Below are 19,788 nucleotides of genomic sequence, written 5' to 3'. Positions count from 1 at the left end.
ATGTTTATTTTAAAATATATGCATAAAACATTATAGAGCTTTAAAAAGGATAAGGTGGTCTTTTACACATACACACACACATATATATATATAACCCCCCTGTATATATTTATACATGTATTTATATCTTGTCTTTCTCCAAAAGGAGAAAATCCACTACATTAGTCTTTCTCAGCCTTTGTGCTTTTTCTAAAGGAAGAAACATAACTTTCTATGTTACCTTTACATCAGATGCAGCTATGCTAGGAAGATTGTCAGGGCCCTTCTATTATAATTTATTATACTGTGTATATACTTAAGTCATGTGTTGGTTGTACAGCCATAATGCTATAAGGTGCTTACACAGTCTTTCCAAGCATGCATACTCAACCCACATCACATATACCTTTGGAGTTGTAGCCACTAATTTTCATGTCCTTTAAGTTTAGCTAAAACTTTTTTAAAAGTCTTGTTATGCTAATAAAACCTCTGCAGCACTTGGACCATGTTTACAAAGTTCTTTTTAATTGTGAAGAAAATGAGAACTATTTCTTTTATCTTCTTCTGACAGATACAGCACATGTCACTCAGATTCTGTGTTCATATTACTCATACAGCCAGCCTTGGTTGAACGTAGTGGAAAGACAGGCAGCAATCTAGGATGACGGGAATTCAAGAAGACAGTGAAAATTAAAGGTTTGGGTGTCTGACAGGCATCTTCTGAGTCTTGCTGAAGTTACCACCTCTGTTAGTCTGCTCTAATTAGAGACTACCATTTCCCTAGCAGGGTAGCAGAACACTGATCATAGAACAGCCCAGGTTGGAAGGGACCTTGAAAGATCATCTGGTCTGACCTTTCCTGGGAAAGAGAACCTAGATGAGACTGTCTAGTGCCCTGTCCAATTGCATCTTGAAAAACTCCAACAATGAGGACTCTGCCATGTCCCTAGGGAGGTTGTTCCAGTGATTGACTGATTTTTCTCAAACAATCTCTAACTGCATGGTGACTTCATAGTACATACCTGCACCTTCAATGGTGAATAAAGTGCTGTGCTAGAGTGTGAATGCAGGTGGCGGAAAGATGAGCAAGAGTTCCCTTCTGCTGCTCTGAGGGTAGCAGGAGGCTGGGTCGGACAGCTGTGAGCAGTTGTATCTGAAACTGCTGATGTGGAGGAGCTGGGAAGGCCTGTGTCAGTGTCCTCAGAATACTCTTCTCTTAATGTTGCAATTTTTTCTTATTTCAGGCAACAAAACCACAGCCCATGTGTTAGCCTTATTTTTTAAAAAAACTTTCACTATTCTACTATGTTTTAATTTTACATGTAGTTTCATTGTATTTATCTTTTTGTTACCAATATAGTGTATAAAGAAACAGAGTCAGCATTGAATGTCACCTTGGCTTTACAATAGAGCGGGTTTACTATACTGACTTCCAGATAGATACTTTTTTCTTTAAAAAGTATCTAGTATCTAGTATCATCATAGAATCACAGAATGGTTTGGGTTGGAAGGGACCTTTAAAGGTCATTTAGTCCACACCCCCCGTGCAACGAGCAGGGACATCTTCAACTAGATCAGGTTGCTCAGAGCCCTGTCCAGCCTGACCCTGAATGTTTCCAGGGATGGGGCATCTACAGCCTCTCTGGGTAACCTGTTCCAGTGTTTCACCACCCTCATCATAAAAAAATTCTTCCTTAAATGTAAAAGGGGTAACTAGAGTTATCATCTGTAACTTAGTGGTAGATAGTAGTAGTCCTCTGTTTGGAAAAATACAGGAAATTATCCAAGTAGTTTGTTTAAGTGTGTCTGTGCATGCACATAACACTTACCTGTATAGACTTAGTTTAGGGATATCTTAGAATACTTGTATCGAATAAGAGCAGATTCAAATTTGTGTTTTCAAATCAACAGGTTGTTTCAATAGTACAGTTAATCTTAGGTCATTAGTTTTCCAAGAACTATGGCAACTATAATGTTGAGAGCGCAAAACATGTATGAAAATCACTGTTGATTTTTTACTTTTAGGCACTTGCATATTTTATATTTGTTGGCATATTGATAACTTTAAATTCTCTTTCTTTCTTGTTTGTGTATATATATGTATATATATTATGGCTAATATTAAGTATATTTTATTTCTCATTTGTCTTTCTGAATTTTTTTTAACCCTGGGATGCAATAGTACAACTGTATTCAAGCAAAAACTTACCAACAGCATAGTGGGTGCTGTAAGTAGGATAGTGACATTTTCAATAGTGTGCTTAGTTAACTGTATTTAAACTTAACAAAAAAAAAATCCCCTATTGTAAATCAGGATTGTTGTTATTGTTAGAATTTCCCAAAACTAATGGGTGGGTGAATTTCTTAGTATCTCGATGGTCACTTTTGCACAAGCTAATGTATTACTACCTCAAGACATCAGCTTGCATGACTTTATCATCTATTCTATTACTTTATCTAATAAATCGTGGAAGGTTGAAGTTGAAATCTTTGAGTTCCCAGCACTTGTTTCTGTGAATTAACATAAGCGTATTTTTCACTGTAGGAAAGCAGAATGTAAGCATGTATTTAAAGTTGAACATATGCTGAAATGCTTTGCTATTTTAGGTCTTGGTTGTTTGCTTATTACCCCCTTTTCTTTTTTCATTTTTTTCTTTGGATGCTATCAATGTACTGAATGATCACAAGAACTCACATTTTTGTTTTCCTTTCCAAATGGTGCTGTTCAAAACAAGGTGTAGGAAAGGGAGGGGGGAAAAAAAGAAAAAGGAAAAAAAAAAAAGGTTAGCTGGGACCCGCAGAAGTTAAGAGCTCCTAACATGCTTGCTTCAGTGTTCTTTCTTGCCCATATGGTAGAATGGAAAACGTGTTTAATGTATGGTAATTAAGGAAGTCAAATGGAAAAAAAAATAAATCTAAAGGTACTTGTTACTTACTTAGTGTTTGCTAAACAAAGCAGCAAAGCTGTCATGCATCATTTTAAGATTAATTGCAAGTTGTTGTGGTAATGATTTTGTTTCTGTACATTGCGTTAAATCACTGGCATAATTAAAACAGGGCTGAATTTGGACAACAGATTTATATTAGTACCTTATTAAAATTAGTTTTAATCATAAGAAATTAATATATGTTCGGTCTATTATCTACATTTTTTTTCTATCTAAAAAAATACTATCATATAGTTCATACCATAAATTTTAGTCTAATCAGAAATAACCTTTGGATTCTTCAAAGAAATCTGGGATTCTGCTTTGCTGTTCGTGCTCAATAACTTTGGAGAAGAAAAAATTTGGAAAGATTACAGTGAAATTATTTTTATTATGTACCAAGGAAACTGGGAAATGAAATGTATCACAAGGCAGTTGGAGATCTTTTGTTTTAAAAAAAAAAAAAAAAAGCTTGATGCAAACAATGTAATGGTGGTGTACTGAGCCATCTACTACCATGTTTGGTTTGTAGTTGTCAGACTGATGTAAACTGTATTCGTGTTGTTTGAGAACACAGACTTTTTTGTGATGATACCAGAATTAACAGATGGACAAAAAAATTGGAGTATGGGAAGGAAATAGTTTTACCTAATTTTTCTTCTCCCCTTTTAAAATTTTTGCTCTGTGGTGACTGCATAATTGTATTTCTGTAGCACGTGGAGTATTCCTGTTGCAAGGACATAATCAGCAGCTGTTTGGAGTACTAATGTAAAAACAAATATTTGCAAATATTAATTTATTTTTTCTTTAAGGACCACTACACCGGGAGAGACTAAACTTTTAGCTTCTGAAGTCTATGATATCCTTCAGTCTTCCAACATGTCAGACATGGACAATGTGAATGAGATGAATTATCGTCGACGGAAAGCACAGTTTTTCCTTGGCAGCACAAATAAACGTGCCAAGACAGTGGTTTTGCATATAGATGGCCTTGATGATTCGGTAAGGAAACCTTCAGCATTTATGTAAATAAGACATGCAGTACTGAGATGTATTTTGCCCACAGAAATAACGTATTCGGGCTACTTGTGTGGCATTGTCAATTGTCAGCAATTTCCGTGAATCATATTTTGAATCACAAGATATGTATAAAATCTTGCATAAATTGAGCTTACTCAGAATATCTAAGGAAGATGTTTTAAGGCAGTTTCCTTGATGGCTTTTTAATTACTCTAAAAAACAAAAACCCTATTCTATTTCCACTTCTCCTAATTTTCTTTCCCTTTTCAAGAAAGAATGGAATAAACAAGGTACCTTCAGCGGTTTCACTTAAAGATATCTTGTGGTTGCATTGGTGTGTCAAACTAAAAAGTTTCCTTTTAGATATGAGAGATTTCAGACACTGTTTTTTTTGTTTTGGTTTTTTTTTTTTTATTACTCTTAATTTAGAAATGCTGTATTTTCTTTGAGCTGGTTTTGCTACATCTTTTCATTGTCTGTGAGATCTTTTCTACTGTAGTGACCAGAATGGCATTTGAGTTAATGAGGTCTCACTGAGTCTTTATGTAATGTCAGAATAACTTCTACGGATTTATCTACCATACCCCTGTAGATAACACCCCAGGGCCATGTTTGCCTTTTTACGGCTGCCAAACAGCATGTAGACTGTTTAAGCATGTTATCCACAAGTGCCCTCCGGACTCTGTATCTTCAGTTTTGTACCCATTTTAAATGATCAAACCTGATCCTTTGCTTTGTTGCTTTACATTTTGCCAAGTAAGCGTGTCCACAGGCCCAGTTTATCAACAGCATACCCGTCGTACTGTTTTCATAAGACCATAGTTAATTCCTTTCGAAATAACATGCTGCTCTAGCTCACTTTATACAAAGTAAATATTTTTTACAGTTTTGTCCTTCCAGCACTTGCTCTGTCTAGAAAGGCAGTGCTTTGTCAACACCATTTGCTTTTGTACTCTGATTTTTTTTTAATTCAGTCCAATCAGTTGTCTCCTGTTTGTTTTGTTTTTAAGCTTGTAGTTGGTTTGTTTGTTCACAGGTATCTCCAAGCAAGAAATTTCATCCACATCTACTTTGTGAGTTAGATATTCTGGCTATAGTCTGATTCTATCTTAAAAGTGTTTCTTTGTGTTCTTCGACAAATGGAACTTCTTGAGATTTGTGGAGTTTCTCTTAAATGCTGAGGCAAAGGTATTCTGAAAAAGCATAGGATATTTAGATACTCAGCTCCAGAGAGCAAAACTGCAGGCTTCTGTAGTTGCCTAGAGCACACCAGCATGTTTTCTTAGCTCGTTGTTGAAGAAATGAAAAATCTGACTGTGCAGTGGCTGGAGATGGCTAGTGTACATAGCTCTGTATTTCATCAGATGATTAAAGAAATGTTAGTGATACTCCAGGTGCTCACTCAGCAGTTAAACATCCCTATAATGCTATTTTAAATGTCACGGTAAGTTGGGACTGGGAGGATGATGAGGGATGTGAACAGTAGAAGTGGCTTAGTTTCTTTCAACAATTTATTACTGACTTAACTGGCAAAGAATATTAGGTGGCACATTTGTTAAAAGGCACAGTAAATAAATGCAGGGCTGTAAAAACTGTGTTCTCAGTTTCCCTGTGTTTTGTCATTTAGATTTGAAACAAGAAGCTGCTGTTAGTACTGATTGTAAATCCTAGAAATGCTTGTGGATTTTGAAACCTCAAATAGTAGATATTCATTATTTCAGGAAGGGAGGGGAAAGGTCATTTGTTGTTTAGTGTGGGGTCAGATGTCTTTATTAATTATCAAATTTGATGATAAGCTTGGAAAAAAAAAAAGGAAAAAATGAAGCAATACTTCGGTATTCTGTGGCATCCCCCTCAGTAAGTTTTCTAGTCTGTACATTTTAGTAGTATTTGTTAGCGTATGGTAATCAGGGTTCGGTGTGCAAGAAAATAACCTAAATTTCACCTGTCCCACCCTGTGCCCATGCTTCAGGAGTACCATGCAGAAAGATGTCTAGCTGCGTATTGCTGGGGTTTGTGCCTAACTGCCATAGTTAGACATACTTTGCAAAAGACATTTGTGCAGCAAGGCTGGTGACTGCCAAGCTTCCAGCTTTTTAAGGAGTCTGGACCTTGGTAAGTTTTGTCTTTAAGAAGTGATTCACCAGTTATCTGATCACTGAAAGCCTCATTCTGAATTAAGCTGAGGTGCCTGTGATTTAACCTGGGATTTCAGAGTAAAAAGCCAAATTCTGTCACAGAATTGCTATATGCCCATGTAGGCATAAATTATTTGTTTAGGCTAATAAGCTATGAATGTGTTGCTTCTTATGTCCAAAAGTAGTTTCAACTTTCACTCATGTGACGCAGCCTATCATCTTTGCATCAAATATTTCCTGTATATAGGAAAGGTAGCCTATCTGGCAAAGTTATTTTTGTAAATCTCAAAAATGTTAATTATTTCAATACATAAACTTACACAAATGCATTGTTTCAATATATATGCTAAACTGCTAAAAAAACCCCGTTTTGGTTAGTTCTTCTAGAGATTAAAAGAATTTCATTTACTTGTGCATGAAACTATCCCAAATACCAACCAGTGATTATTTGATAACTAATACAAATATGCTTTGAAATAACTTATTATTTAAAACCTTGCAGAAACTTGCAGTAAAAGTTAAATACATCATTATTTTGAACCTGTGAAAGGCTGTCAGTTTATTTCTGGTACAGTGCATCTTTTCTTTTTTCCCCTTCTGTGCTAGCAGTCTCTCCAAGTATATTTTAATCCTTTTTGTTACAACCATCTTGTGCAAATATTAAAAGGAAAAAAAAAAAAATAGAACATTCTAAGATAATGTAGAATAGATGCAACTAGTACAGGTCAATGTAATGTTACAGCACAGTAGGTGATGTCACTTGCTTTAAACATAACGTTCTGTGGGTTATCAACCAAATATTTTCCCTTTGAAATAAGAATTAAGCTTATGCTGTGCAGTAATGTCTGTGAGCTGCCACAGATGAAGCAGCTGAAAGATACAACAGCTGCTTTGATGCATTCAGTCAGTATGGAGGCAAGGTGTCTGATAAATAGCAACTTAAACACTAACTACTCATCAATGAGCACTTCAGTCAATCAGAACTTAACCAGAGGGGACTGTTTAGCTGATCATACGGAGAAAAACATTCTTTGCTTTTCAGCACTTTTCTCTAATTATTTACAGTTGATTCCATCCTTCTTTGACTTCTAATGTGTAAGCATTTTTTTTTTTTGTGGCAAGAGAGTCTAATATTTGTGCACTAAAATACAAGTCTTAGTTTTTCTTTTACAAAAATGTGGTTGAATAACCACCTGCCCTCAGACATACAGGAATTCCTTAACAATTAATTGTGAGCATTTTCTCATGGTATATTATGAAAGTACTTTAGTTGTGGGGTGTTTGTTTGTTTTTCAGTCTCGAAGGAATCTTTGTGAAGAAGCCTTGTTGAAAATTAAAGGTGTTATTAGTTTTACCTTTCAAATGGCTGTTCAAAGGTGTGTGGTCCGAATTCGCTCAGACTTAAAAGCAGAGGTAAGTGCTCAATAACCCTCCAGATCCTCACATTATTGCATAGTGTCACACTAAGCTGTTGGTTTTTTCTGTGTACTTGCAGGCATTGGCAACGGCAATAGCGTCAACGAAAGTTATGAAGGCACAGCAAGTTGTGAAAAGTGAAAGTGGTGAGGAGGTAGGATTTGTTATCTTTCTAAATACCAACTGTTTTAGCTTGGCTGTATCTTTAATACCAGCACCTCTGTGCTCATAACATCTGATGCCAGGCAAAATTTTCTAAGTGGGAGTGCTACACATACAGTACAAGGAGAATAAAGGGTATCCTATGTCAGGACATGTATCCATAGAACAGTTTAACAGAACTTATTGTTCAGAAGAAGGATAAAAATACTGTAATTATTTCTCTCCTTACTGATATGAAAAGGATCACAGTGAACCTTTTTTTTTTTTTTTTTGGCTGCAGTTGCTGAAGTGTTTTTATTTCATAATTACAGTGAAAGGGCTATATATTTATTTGATATTTTTCTTTCCATGTTACAAAGCTTTTCTTCTGTATCTTCTTTTAAGTTACCACATTTGACATAATTTTAATCTGTTGTGTTTTCTCAGATGCTGGTTCCATTCCAAGATACTCCAGTGGAAGTAGAGCAGAATACAGATCTACCTGAATATTTACCAGAAGATGAAAGCCCTACTAAGGAACAGGACAAAGCAGTGTCTCGTGTTGGGTCACACCCAGAAGGTGCAGCAAGCTGGCTCAGCACAGCAGCAAACTTTCTATCGAGATCTTTCTACTGGTGACTTGTATTTGGTGTTAAAAGACTGTGTGAATGAACCAACAGGGGGGCCAGTTTTCCATTGGTGTGGTGAACTGCCAAGTGCAATTTGCAATAAATCATCACAAAAATTTTAGATTAAGCGAATGTATGCTGCATTTTACATTTTATTGGACATTTAGCCTGATAGGGCAGGGGTCAAAGCACAGAGGCCTCCAATCAAATTGTTCTTTCATTTGTTTTTCGTGTAGATTTTATTGCTTCACTTTTTAAAAATGGGTCCACTGTTGTATACCAAATGTTTATGTGTATAGAGCTTTAAGTTTGACTTCACGTGAAACACATGATAGGGAGAATCCATTTAACTCAAGTCTCAGGGCCTCTGTGAAAGAAAATTCTTAATAGCTCTAGCTGTGCATTAAGTAAAATGTCCTTTTTATTTCTGCATCCCTTTGGACTAACGTTACTTTGTTTCATTTTCTAGATTTTGACTCCAGAGAAAAATACAGTCTGCCTCTTTTTTTTGCCCCCCGCCCCCTTTTTTTTTTTTTGCCAACCATGTTCACAGCATGAGCGTGATGTTCCCCTTTTGCTATTAAACTAGACTCACTACAGACTTGAAATTTATAACCCCTTTATGTATATTGAATTTTTTTCCAGCCTGCCCTTAACCATTGGAGTGCTTGAGATTAAGAAATAAGGGATTGAATAAACACAAATATGTATACATACATTGTACAGTAAATAAACTAGAACATATTTGTAATGATGGGTGTGACTGATGTATATAACTAATACATACCACTGACTGCTGTTTAGGCTAGCTGGGAAGACTGTAGCAAAAAAAGCTGTGGTCTAACGTCGTGATAACCCATTGCAGTTCTGTCTGCAGAGAATAGAGGGATGTAGACTGTATTTGGTTAAGCAATGGTGTTCACTGGTAGCAACTGTTTAATGGTAACTGAAACTTTAAACTTGAAGAATAAAGCAGAATTGAATGCCTCTTTTGCCACAGTGCCACACTCGTAAATTTTTACTTTAACCCTTTTTATTTTTTTTTTTACCTAACAGATCTGATACATAATTACTGTTCTCCTAATGTCTTTCATGAGACTCCTATGAAAGTACATCAGCTTGGATAGGCTTAAAAACATATGCAAACAATTGGCTTTACCTTGTTACTTACAGACAGCATAGGTTTAAAGATGTCTTGGTAATTTCTGTGACCAGAAGTGATAATAAAAGCAAAACTTCTGTAGGTAGAGAATAATATATATTTGAGCTGTTAGTAAACACTGTCTGCCTGAGAGAATTCAGTACACAGTGCTCGATCAGTGCAGTGCCACTGCTTTGTTGCACAAGAGAAATACAGCTGAGAACTTTAAATAATGTTATAAACATCATTATACAATGCTTTTTTTGTGGTAATGTATTTGCTATAATATTAATTATGTTTACCACTTGGGAGACTCAGAAAAAAGGTCTAATGCATCAAAGTTATTCCCCTGTGCCTATGCATAAGGAATTAAAAAAAAAAAAAATCACTGGCTGTCATAATACGATGGAAATGCTGAAGAAATGATAATGTAAAATAATGCAGGTCAGAGTTCACCCACCCAAGTTAATTGTCATTCTAGGATAAAAAAGAAACAAAAGCTTGTTGGCAGACTAGATGTCTCATGTTTTTTAATGTATCTAGTTTATTTTTGATTCAGGTTTACACGCACAGATTGAAAATACAGGCTTTTCAGGGCATGTATTGCTTTAAATATGTAATACTACTCCTATTGCTGTCTAGAATGTTACAGTACCAAATGTGTTTGAAAAGTCCTCTGTTCTATAGCCATGAATGCAGAGTTTTATTTTTCTGCATTAACATCTGTTTGCATTTGCATTACTGCACATCTATTTACTAAAAGACTACACCCTTTGGATATTAATGGTTCAATACCATAGGTATTACAGCTTGTTTGTGCATTTGGTCTGTAGGTGTGCTTTTATGACAGTATTGCAGCTCTTGTAGAACAGTTTAAGGCATCTGTAAAAGTTTTTGAAATATATTGTAAAATAATAAAGAATAATATAACTAAACAAAATATGACTAGTGCCTTTTTAAATGTTCTGACATTCTTTTAAGCTATTTGTGGTATTAGAAGGACATCTTTTTCATCTTTAATTTAACAGAGAGGTCATAGTGAGACCTTTGCATATCACAACAGAACTTTTGTGTATGTTTAGAACATGCTTGCATTTTAAACAAAGTTTTTGTAAAAAGTATGTAAGTAGAAGCTACTTAAAGACATCGTTTCAAATTCATTCTTAGGTGGTTTTTTGGACATTGGCTTTTTTTTTTTAAATAACTGATGCTGCGTAGGTCATATTTCATTAGGGAAATTAAGAATCATCAATATTCCTGGAGAAACCTCTTATTTTGAAAACATAAAGACACAGCACACAGTCATTAATTTTATGCTTGTACTTTTTCAGAGGTCAGATTAAGGATAAGAAAGCCCTTTTACTCTGACCTAAGGACATGACCAAAAAAAAATTACTGAAAAATTAGAGGCTTCCAGAAAGAAGCTAAACTGGGAGACAGAGCACTGGTATCGCATTGCACTAGTTGCAAAGTACTCTATTGCCAAGGAAGCCGCTGCATACATCATGGTTTAAGCTCCTGAATTGTCCTAGGGTTATAGCCGTGTACAGCATAATAGAATAATCACTACCATGTTTCTTCATAAGAGTAAACGCTGATGGGAGAGGTAGAGGCAAAATTGAGGCTCATAACTGTGCCTCTGTGAACAGCTGTCAAAGCACTGTAAGCATTCTGCAGTATTGTGAAATACAATATACTCTAGCTTTCCCACTCCACAATCACCTATGGCTTATTCCGTACAAAAATAGCTGATGTTGCTGAGTTTTGCCATAGGCCGTGTAAGCTGATGGGGAGAGTACTGCGTGGGGCTAATTCGGAAGAAAACATTGAATACCTAGGCAGATGCAAACTGGCAGGTGTGAAGTACTCCTGTAACTGCCTGCAATGTAAAATAAAGTGTGCGTGCTCCTTTTTTGCCTGTGAACAACACTCCAGCTGTCAACTAGCGGAGTTTAAAAGCATACTTAATAAAAATTAGCAGCAGCATTCCTTGCTGTATTCATTTTGCCAAAGGCTGGACCATATAGTCTCCTGTTTCTTCATCTGTACCTAATTATTCTGAGTTCCTAAAATGGGAACAAATGTATTTGTTAAAATTAAGGATTGAAAATAAATGAAGATAGAGATGAGAATAACATCTCAGCCCATCTCTGATTCTGATTGTAATTCTTCAGGAAAAGTTGAAAGCACGTTATTTGGTGAAAGGGGACGAGTGGTGGGGTCACTAGAGACCTCTTCAGTGAGGTAGGGCATCTAATTAGCCTCAGGGGTGAGACTGGCTGTTAAGATTCCTGCTCTGAAGCTTAATATAAAGCTGTTACAAAAAGAAATTGTCCTATTTCTTGCAGTTTACATAGAGCAAGCAATGCTCTACTTGTTTAGCCTGCTTTACATGCAGGCTTTGAATAGGGTTGAAAAAAGCTGATTTAAATTTGCAGTACTTTGCATGTGTATTGGTTAAAACATGGAGAGCAAGGTCTACTTCTGTAAGCTGATGCATGTGCCGCATCAGAATTTACATTATTTTAAAGTTTCTTCATGTTATTGTTCATCTATGTGCATTGCACTAGGCTTGTTAGTGACTGGAAGAGTTAGGGCTTCCCCTGTGGAATAAAGTAAGATCTATTAAAGCAGTTGCCTGGAAATACAAAAATATCTCGGAGGAGATGCACACTCTTACCATACTTTTGTGCCAGTTGTCGTGGTAGAAGTTGTTTATTATGTTAGTATCTGAAGGCTGCTATCTGATCTCCTCTGGATGTTTGCTGGTGAGAGGGGAGGGTGAGCTAGCGTGTGAGCCCACGGTGAGCTAGCTGGCATGCTGTTCACACCTAACATCCCACAGAAACACAGAACATCTGTAACACAAGGTCTTTACAAAGGTGTTTTTGTACTAGCCTGATTTTGTAGACTGCACAGCTGAGTCTGTTTACCCAAATTGCTCAGGAATCCTGGGAAGTGCAAAATTTTGTAAGGTATCTCTCATTCTTAGTCCATGCTTCATTACAAAAATAAGCTGAACTGCTCTCCATTTTAAGAGAGGCCTTTGCACTGTGTGAACTCCTCTGGCCTGGAGTAGAAAAGTCAACTCTGTCATAAGCAACTTTCCTTACTGAGTTACACATAGGATTGCATCGTGAGCCAGGCATGGTTGAAAGCCAGTTTTCTTCTCAAAATAGTCCTTACTGATTTGTTCAAGTTCTAGGTATGGAAAAACTTCTGGTAACAAGCACCCTTTCTAGTTGGTTTCCCCAAAAATATTTAGCTGTCTTTGCAAATGTTATGGTATATTTCAAAAGCTTTGTGCAACTTGATTTATTTCAGCAGTGCTACCTGCATAAGGTGCCCAAGGCATCTGCTGTCTTCTCGTAAGTTAAAGCATCACCCCATCAGTGGTGTTTATGCCCCTTCCAGCAATTAATGTCATTAGTGGTTTTTGATCACTAACACTTCTCTAAGAAGGTGTGATCTCCTTTATAGACTCCCCATATATACCCCATCATACAGCTGATATGAATGTGGTATTTCTTTTTACTTTTCCAGAGCATGTTTTGGTTAAACTCCCCTCCTCCCCCTATATATAGCACTGGTTGAAAGTGATAGCACAAGAAGATGTCCCGTTTATCGTGTGATCTTTTGGCCATGCTTCCTTCGTCGGGGAAGAATCCACAGTGCGTTGGTTTGTATTAAACTTTGAAGGGCAGGTAGGCGATCCAGCATGGACACTCCTTTTTCTGGGAAGGTTGGGAGGGAGAGGAGGGAAGCTGGAAGCCGGTTCCCAGAGAAACAGGCTTTCCACTTGCAAAAGGCTGCTCCTACTGGCCAGAGGAACAGTACTAATTTAACAGTACATGAGACTTTCTAAACGTGATGGCTTAATTTGTATTATTGCAAGAATTAATTTTTTTCTGAATAAAAACTTAAACTACCATAATAGATTTTTGATTATAAAGCCCTATATTGTTTATATGGAAGTCCCACATTTAATATTGACAAAGCCATTCACGTTCATTATCTTGGTATAAAACTAAAAGCTTATACGCTGTCCTTGGTTTTCATGGCTTTACCTCCTTTGCTACAACAAATGTGTGCTGTAATGTTTTAGCAAATAACCATTATTGTTTATACACTGTAATTCAGTGGGATGTAGTAAATGGCATATTTTAAGGAGTCTATTTCTTTGCATATAAAATACCTGCAAAGCTTACTGAAGGTGAAGTGTGGCTACTACTTAGCTCTCAATTGTTGGCTACATTACTGAAACAATGAAGATATATCACCCACTATAATAGGGAAATAGCAGCCATTTAACATAGTTGAGCATTAACTCTGTCATTTAGGCTGCTGAAGCAATCTTATTATTATAGTCAATGTAGCTGGTTTTGTTTCTCCATATGTGTAGATGTTCTGGTGTATAAAATGCATTGCTGTTTCTAACAGTAAATTACATGTGCTTGAAGGCTACTCTTGCTATTTAAATGAAGTTATGTCTGGACCCTTCAAAGAATAAGCAAAGACAAAGTAAATAATGACTGGTTTTGAAATCTTTTTCACTGTAGTAGTTTCAACAGTGAAAGTGTCTGTGCTATCCTGCAAAATTTTGTTCTAAAAAAAAAATAAATAGTGCTTTTGTGTATAAGCCTTCACTGTGAAAACAGCTTCTTGAAACATAACTTTGCAGTGCTTATTATCAAAGGGGTGCATGTTGCCCATTTCAAAGCTAGTACCCTGTAAATGAAAGCTGGTGATGGCTAGTTCTTCACCTGGGATATCTCAAAAGTTGTGACCTCTTTAATATTATGTTTGCAGTTTATATTTGTGTGTCTGGCTAGGTAAGTTGAGAATGTCATATTGTGCTGATTTCTTTTTTCTTCATCCTTCCATGTACATATATATATATATATATACAAAAATATATATATATATACACACCACCCTCAGTATAAAGAACCCTGACGCAGGTATCACTAGTGCTATAGCTAAATAGTCAGGTACAATTCAACCAAGGGTCTATAAATTATGAAAAGGAAATGGTAGTTATTAGGGGAAAACACCAAAAATAGCTTTAGAACTTTTAAAAATTGTAACGTATCTAAATTTAAAAAAAAAATGCTTTATTGAGACAATATGTTATACAACATATTAGACAATATGATATACAAAATGATACATAAGGAAATATGATGCTCATCTCTCTTTACAGTGGACATCTGGTAAACTACAGTAAGAGCTAGACCTGACTATTACTTGTGAAGACCCTTAACGTCTAAAAGTTCCCTGCATTATTTAAATTAGTTGGAGTAGGATGAAGAGCACAAAAAACCCTAATGCCACAAAATGGAGTGAAAGCTTGAATGTAACCCATGCCTCCCTGGTCCTTTTCTGCCCCTTGTCCTGACACTATCACCACCAGACCGCAGCAGGGCTTGTAAACTGAGAGATGTGGGGAGGAATGGACCCTTTGCTCATGTGAGCCTAGCATTAAGTGAAAAAGGTGTCATTCCCATTAGCTCTACAGTACCTCAATATTCCAGTAATAATAGCTCATAAAGACCCAAACCCTGAAAATTGGCTTTTGCCTTTAGAAGCCCCTCTGACCAGCCCAAGTGTTAGTGCTCCGAGAGCAGAGTTTCTTGTGCAAGACGGATGTCCTGCTAATGTCTGGCTAAACAGCAGTATGCTTGTCTTTGTCCGTAGCTTGTTGGATAGTCAGCCACCACGGGGGGGAGAGGGGGGAGTAAACAAATTCTCCATCTGGAGAGCTGTAAGGATACTGGAGACTGGCCTTCACCCGTGTGCTGCGTGCCCGCCTCTAAAAAGCTTTGTACTTAAATGCCACCAGTGAACATTTTGTTTGTTTTCTTGAGGATGGGAACACCCAAAGGCAAGGGTCCCGCTGAATCCCGAGCCCAGTGCCAGCTCTCTGCACCCCGTGGGGGCCTGTGAAAGGCTTCCTCGGGAAGCAACCTCCTCGCTTAGCCAAATGGAGCAGCAGCAAAAGCTGTAGCTAAAGCACTTCTGGGGCTTACAGCAGCTGCTGAGTGATGATTTTGGGATCACCTAAATGGACGATTACAGGTACCCAGCAAACTTCCAATATGTGGTCCCAGTGACTACAGCCCATCTCGAGTACCCACCTACTTCTAGACTGAAACGGCAGCTGGCATCAGCTACTCAACCAATCCAATTTACTTTCAATCACACCATTACTACAACCTCCCTCCTCCATCTGTGTAAACATATGTCTTTGTTAAACACCACCATTTGTACAGTATAAAAATTGTCAATGCTGACAAAAATGCCCCCACATAATGCTGTTGTGATTGCAATGTTGTCTTTAAGCTGATTTTAAAAGAAGTCGTCTGTGAGCTGATCAACATCTTCCCCTGCTATTAGTCGGAAACTTTCTTCGATAGAAACAAATCTTGTAAAAATGGTTTTATTTTGTCCATGGGTAATGTGGTCTCCCTTTTCTAAGACTCAACTCTTACAAGCCATATATTAATTGTTAGTAGTGGTTTACAGTGCCATAGTAATACCCCAAATCAATCACTGTTTCATGAGTAGTCTTTTCTAATATTCATGTGTTATCTGGGCAAGAACATACTTCCCTCATATCTTTCTGGGGCTGGCCCTTAAATGTGGCAAGGGAAAGAGCTACAACTCTGAAAAAATTATTTGGTTATTAGTGATTGCTCCTTGCACCAGCTTTTCTTCAGAAATTACCGCTACTGGCCTCTGCACAGGAGTTTTCCCTCTTCTTTTTCCTGTAGCAGAGTGCAGTACAGCTAGGGCTATCCTACAACATATCTGAATCCCAACATAACCGAATCCCAACATAACTGGCGGCCTCCACTCTCTAAACCTGAGCGTTATAAAAGAATATAAAGTGGATGAAGGTAGCTGTTTATACAAAGAAAGTACTAAGTTGGTGTGTGAGACATCAAAATGGAAAACTGAGAACCAAATCTCTCCCCTGCCAAGGGGAGAGGTGTTCGGCGAACTGGACACCCACCGAAATTGTGCAGTGCTTCTTGCTGGGCATCCTGTAAAACATTGGCTTGATCAGCACTAAGGCAGGGAAACTGGGTTTGGTTTCTGGACCTGAGCTGCTCACTCTTTGGGACCTTAACTCCAGACACTTAAAATTAACAGTCCCCTTCACAGAGCTAAATAAATCCAATACTGTTATGTCTGGACTTCCCATCTTGCTCCAGCACCGATCAGTGCAGAGTGTGAGATCCTTAAGCAAGTAAGTAGGGACTTTCTTTTGGGCAAACCTGCTTCCTCAACTGCATGCTCTGCTCCTTTCTTTTGCTCTTATTACAATACTTGTTGTGTTGTCATCATCACTGTACTCTTCCATCTGTCCAGTCCTAGTAATACTAAATATGAAATTGTAGTTAACAAAGTCCCACCATGAACTGGACTTAGATTCCCTGAGGATTTAAAAACAATCATTTTGTTTCTTGCTCGTTTTCTCCAGCCATGTGGGTATGCTACAGTGCAGTTCCAAGCTTTTTTCTCACCCTCTCTGCAGCTGTGAGGATTAGGGATATTTGTTTTTTTAATGAAAATCGACACTTTGTAGAATTGCTTCCCTTACAGATCGGGGCTTTGCAAAAGAAAGCATCGGAAAAACAAAACAAAGCAAAACAATCAAACCCTGTAACGAGATTAAAACAGCTTTCCATCCTTCTTAGATTGCTGATTCACCCGCTTCCTCACTGGCCCCTGTTTTATTCTGGTGATCTTCCTGCCGTTGCGTGCTACCTTTTCCCGTTTCCTTGGCTTAGGGGTTTTGTGAAGCATTCAGGGTTTTCTGTATTTTTTCCCCCCCCTTGCTTTGCTTATCGTAACTCTGCATCTCACTTTTCAACCTGGCAAAGCAGGGTAACAGGCAGAGAGTTTCTCTCTGCTCCTTTGGGGTTCGGTCAAGTGAAGGGCTTGCATCAAGTCAGAAGTACTTGACCGAGTAGCATGGATATAAAGGCTCGGATGTGGAGGGGTCTGGTAGCAAATCTTATCCCACACATCTTGTGAAATCACAAAAAGTTGTTTCTGAGATGTGAAGATTATGAAGAGAGGCTGTATCACTTCCCCTCCTGGATGATTCTTGTATAAACTAAAATGTGAGATGTCAGGAAACTCCTTTATTCTGTGTGTCAAAGTATTGGTATCTCCCCCTGCTAGTGCAACCCACCAGTGCTGACAGTAAGGATTCCTGCCTTGTACTGTGACCAGTCTGGGTATTTTGGGTAGCTGCTGACCTGGCCTTATTCCCCAAGCTGCTACTTAGTGGTTTATGACTGTTTAAATGTTATGAAGTTTCTAAGGAGGTGCTTTTTTATGGGCTAATCCTGCAGTTCTGATGAAAAGGGGAAAGTCCCGCCCTGGCTGTGAGCTGGAAGGGTGGTTTCCTCCTCTGACCCCTCAGGGCTGCCTGGGCTTCAGGCTCGGTCTCCATTTCATGGACCGTGCTCCCACCACCGGCGTGAAGAAGCAGAGGGAAGATGGGATCGGCCGATCTCCCGCATAACCCGGTGCTCGCAGCAACACCTTCCCCTGATGTGATTCCCCTACGCGCTTCTGATTCAGCCTTTGGAGTCCTAACGTGTCTTTTTGTTAAAAGGACTTTTAATTGCCTGCCTGGCCACACAGATCTCCTGCTGTATGGGAAGAAACTCCACTTTTACCGTACCGCAGGTCTTTGCGCTTCTCTCGACTGCTGCGGTCTGCGCTCATTCCCATTACTATTTATTTGGTCCCGCATCGAACACAGAGACTGTAGGCCCAGGCCTAAAAAATGCTATTAAACATGGTTATTCCCTCCTAGCCCACAGCTGATACCGTCCGCCTAAAGAAGATACCTCATCGTTCCGTTGAAAATCCCCCTGCAAATTAAGCATGAAGGAATGCTGATTAATTCCTCTCAAATATGCTCCTATTGTCATTATTGCCTGGATGCGGATAGAGAGCATCCGTAGCGGGGTAGCAGGGCTGGGGCCGGCGGGAGGAGCGATGGCGGTGGCGTGTGTGGCGGTGTGCGGTGTGCGGTGTGCAGAGCGGTGTGTGGTGTGCAGTGCGCACAGCGGTGTGCGGTGCGCAGAGCGGTGTGTGGTGTGCGGTGTGTGGCGCGCACAGCAGTGTGTGGTGAGCAGTGTGCGGTGTGCAGGGCAGTGTGTGGTGTGCAGCGTGCACAGCGGTGTGCGGCGTGCAGAGCGGTGTGTGGTGTGCGGTGCGCACAGCGGTGTGCGGTGCGCGGTGCGGTGTGCGGTGTGCGGTGCGCAGAGCGGTGTGCGGTGTGCAGAGCGGTGTGTGGTGTGCACAGCGGTGTGCAGTGCGCAGCGGTGTGCGGTGTGCAGAGCGGTGTGTGGTGTGCGTCGCGCACAGCGGTGTGTGGTGTGCGGGGCGCCCAGCGGTGTGCGGTGCGCGGTGTGCCGTGTGCGCGGCGGCGCGCGGCGGCGTGCGCGGTGTGCGCGTCGGGGCGGGCGCGCTAGATGGCAGCATGGGCGTGCCGTTGGGAGGGCGGGAGCCCGCCTGGCGGGGGACGCCTTCCCGGCTGCGGGGGGCAAGGCAGGAGGTGACTCCCCATTTTAGCTCCTCTTTTTTTTCTCTCTCTCTTTTTTTTTACTTTTAATGCATTCTTTCACTTTTCTGCTGAGGTTTGTCTGGTTGTCAGAGACGGAGTGTTGTACTTTCTTTGTTCTCGCATGGATCTCGCTGTGAGGTTTCTTTAACTTTTTTTTTTTAAAGAAAAACTTCCCGTGGAAGTGAGTTTTTGTCTCTAACTAAAGATCACTGTTTATTTTTTACAATTAATTTATTCATAACTGCATATACAGCGCCACGGACAATCTTAATGACCCATGAAATGGAATTGATAGTGGGGGGTTGTATGTTCGTGTGTAAATATCTGCATATTTATGCGTACGTTATGTACCACCTGCTTGAGTGACAGAAGTCCTGATCTGATCTACCTGACAGCAACGCAAGCACAGGCTGACTTGATCTTAGTTTTATCCCGAAGGCAGAGGATCCCGGTGTAATTGAAACCAGAATTTCACCCAGGCTCTTTGCAAATAAATGCCCCCTTCTAGGTCATGCTCTGGTTGCAGAGTAAGGGACGTTCCTTTTGCTCCAACCTCCAAGAGCCATGTTTGTGCAGAGGCCCCAGGTATTGCCCAGGAGATTGCAGGTTTAGTTTGTACAAACAGCCACTGAGGCTGGCGGGCTGCTCTCAGACCTGCAGAGCCCACTGCTAAGCCTTCTGCAACAGGTCTTCACTCAGTGCCCCGGGAGTCTCCTTGCTGCTAGTTGCCTTTAAAATACAGGAATGTGAGCAATCCCTCTCTCCTTCACCTATTCTGCTGTTTCTTATGGCAATACATGTTGGA

The 19,788-nt window shown here is 39.3% G+C and overlaps 1 protein-coding gene across 5 annotated transcripts in view; it reads left to right on the top strand.

Moving 5' to 3' along the window:
* ARMC1 (armadillo repeat containing 1) overlaps window positions 1-9,070 on the top strand; it is a 31,502-nt gene extending 22,432 nt beyond the window's left edge. For all 5 annotated transcript variants that reach the window (XM_069779430.1, XM_069779429.1, XM_069779433.1 and 2 more), the window contains 4 exons: window positions 3,719-3,908; window positions 7,361-7,477; window positions 7,560-7,634; window positions 8,069-9,070. In XM_069779430.1, coding sequence (XP_069635531.1) covers window positions 3,719-3,908; window positions 7,361-7,477; window positions 7,560-7,634; window positions 8,069-8,260 — 574 coding nt within the window. In that variant the 3' untranslated portion in view covers window positions 8,261-9,070. The remainder of the gene's footprint in view (window positions 1-3,718; window positions 3,909-7,360; window positions 7,478-7,559; window positions 7,635-8,068) is intronic.
* Window positions 9,071-19,788: the final 10,718 nt, after the last annotated feature.

Source organism: Haliaeetus albicilla, chromosome 3 (assembly GCF_947461875.1).
Source record: "Haliaeetus albicilla chromosome 3, bHalAlb1.1, whole genome shotgun sequence".
NCBI classification, from domain to species: domain Eukaryota; kingdom Metazoa; phylum Chordata; class Aves; order Accipitriformes; family Accipitridae; genus Haliaeetus; species Haliaeetus albicilla.
Note: the sequence above shows the minus strand (reverse complement) of the source record. Positions and strands in the feature narration are given on the sequence as shown.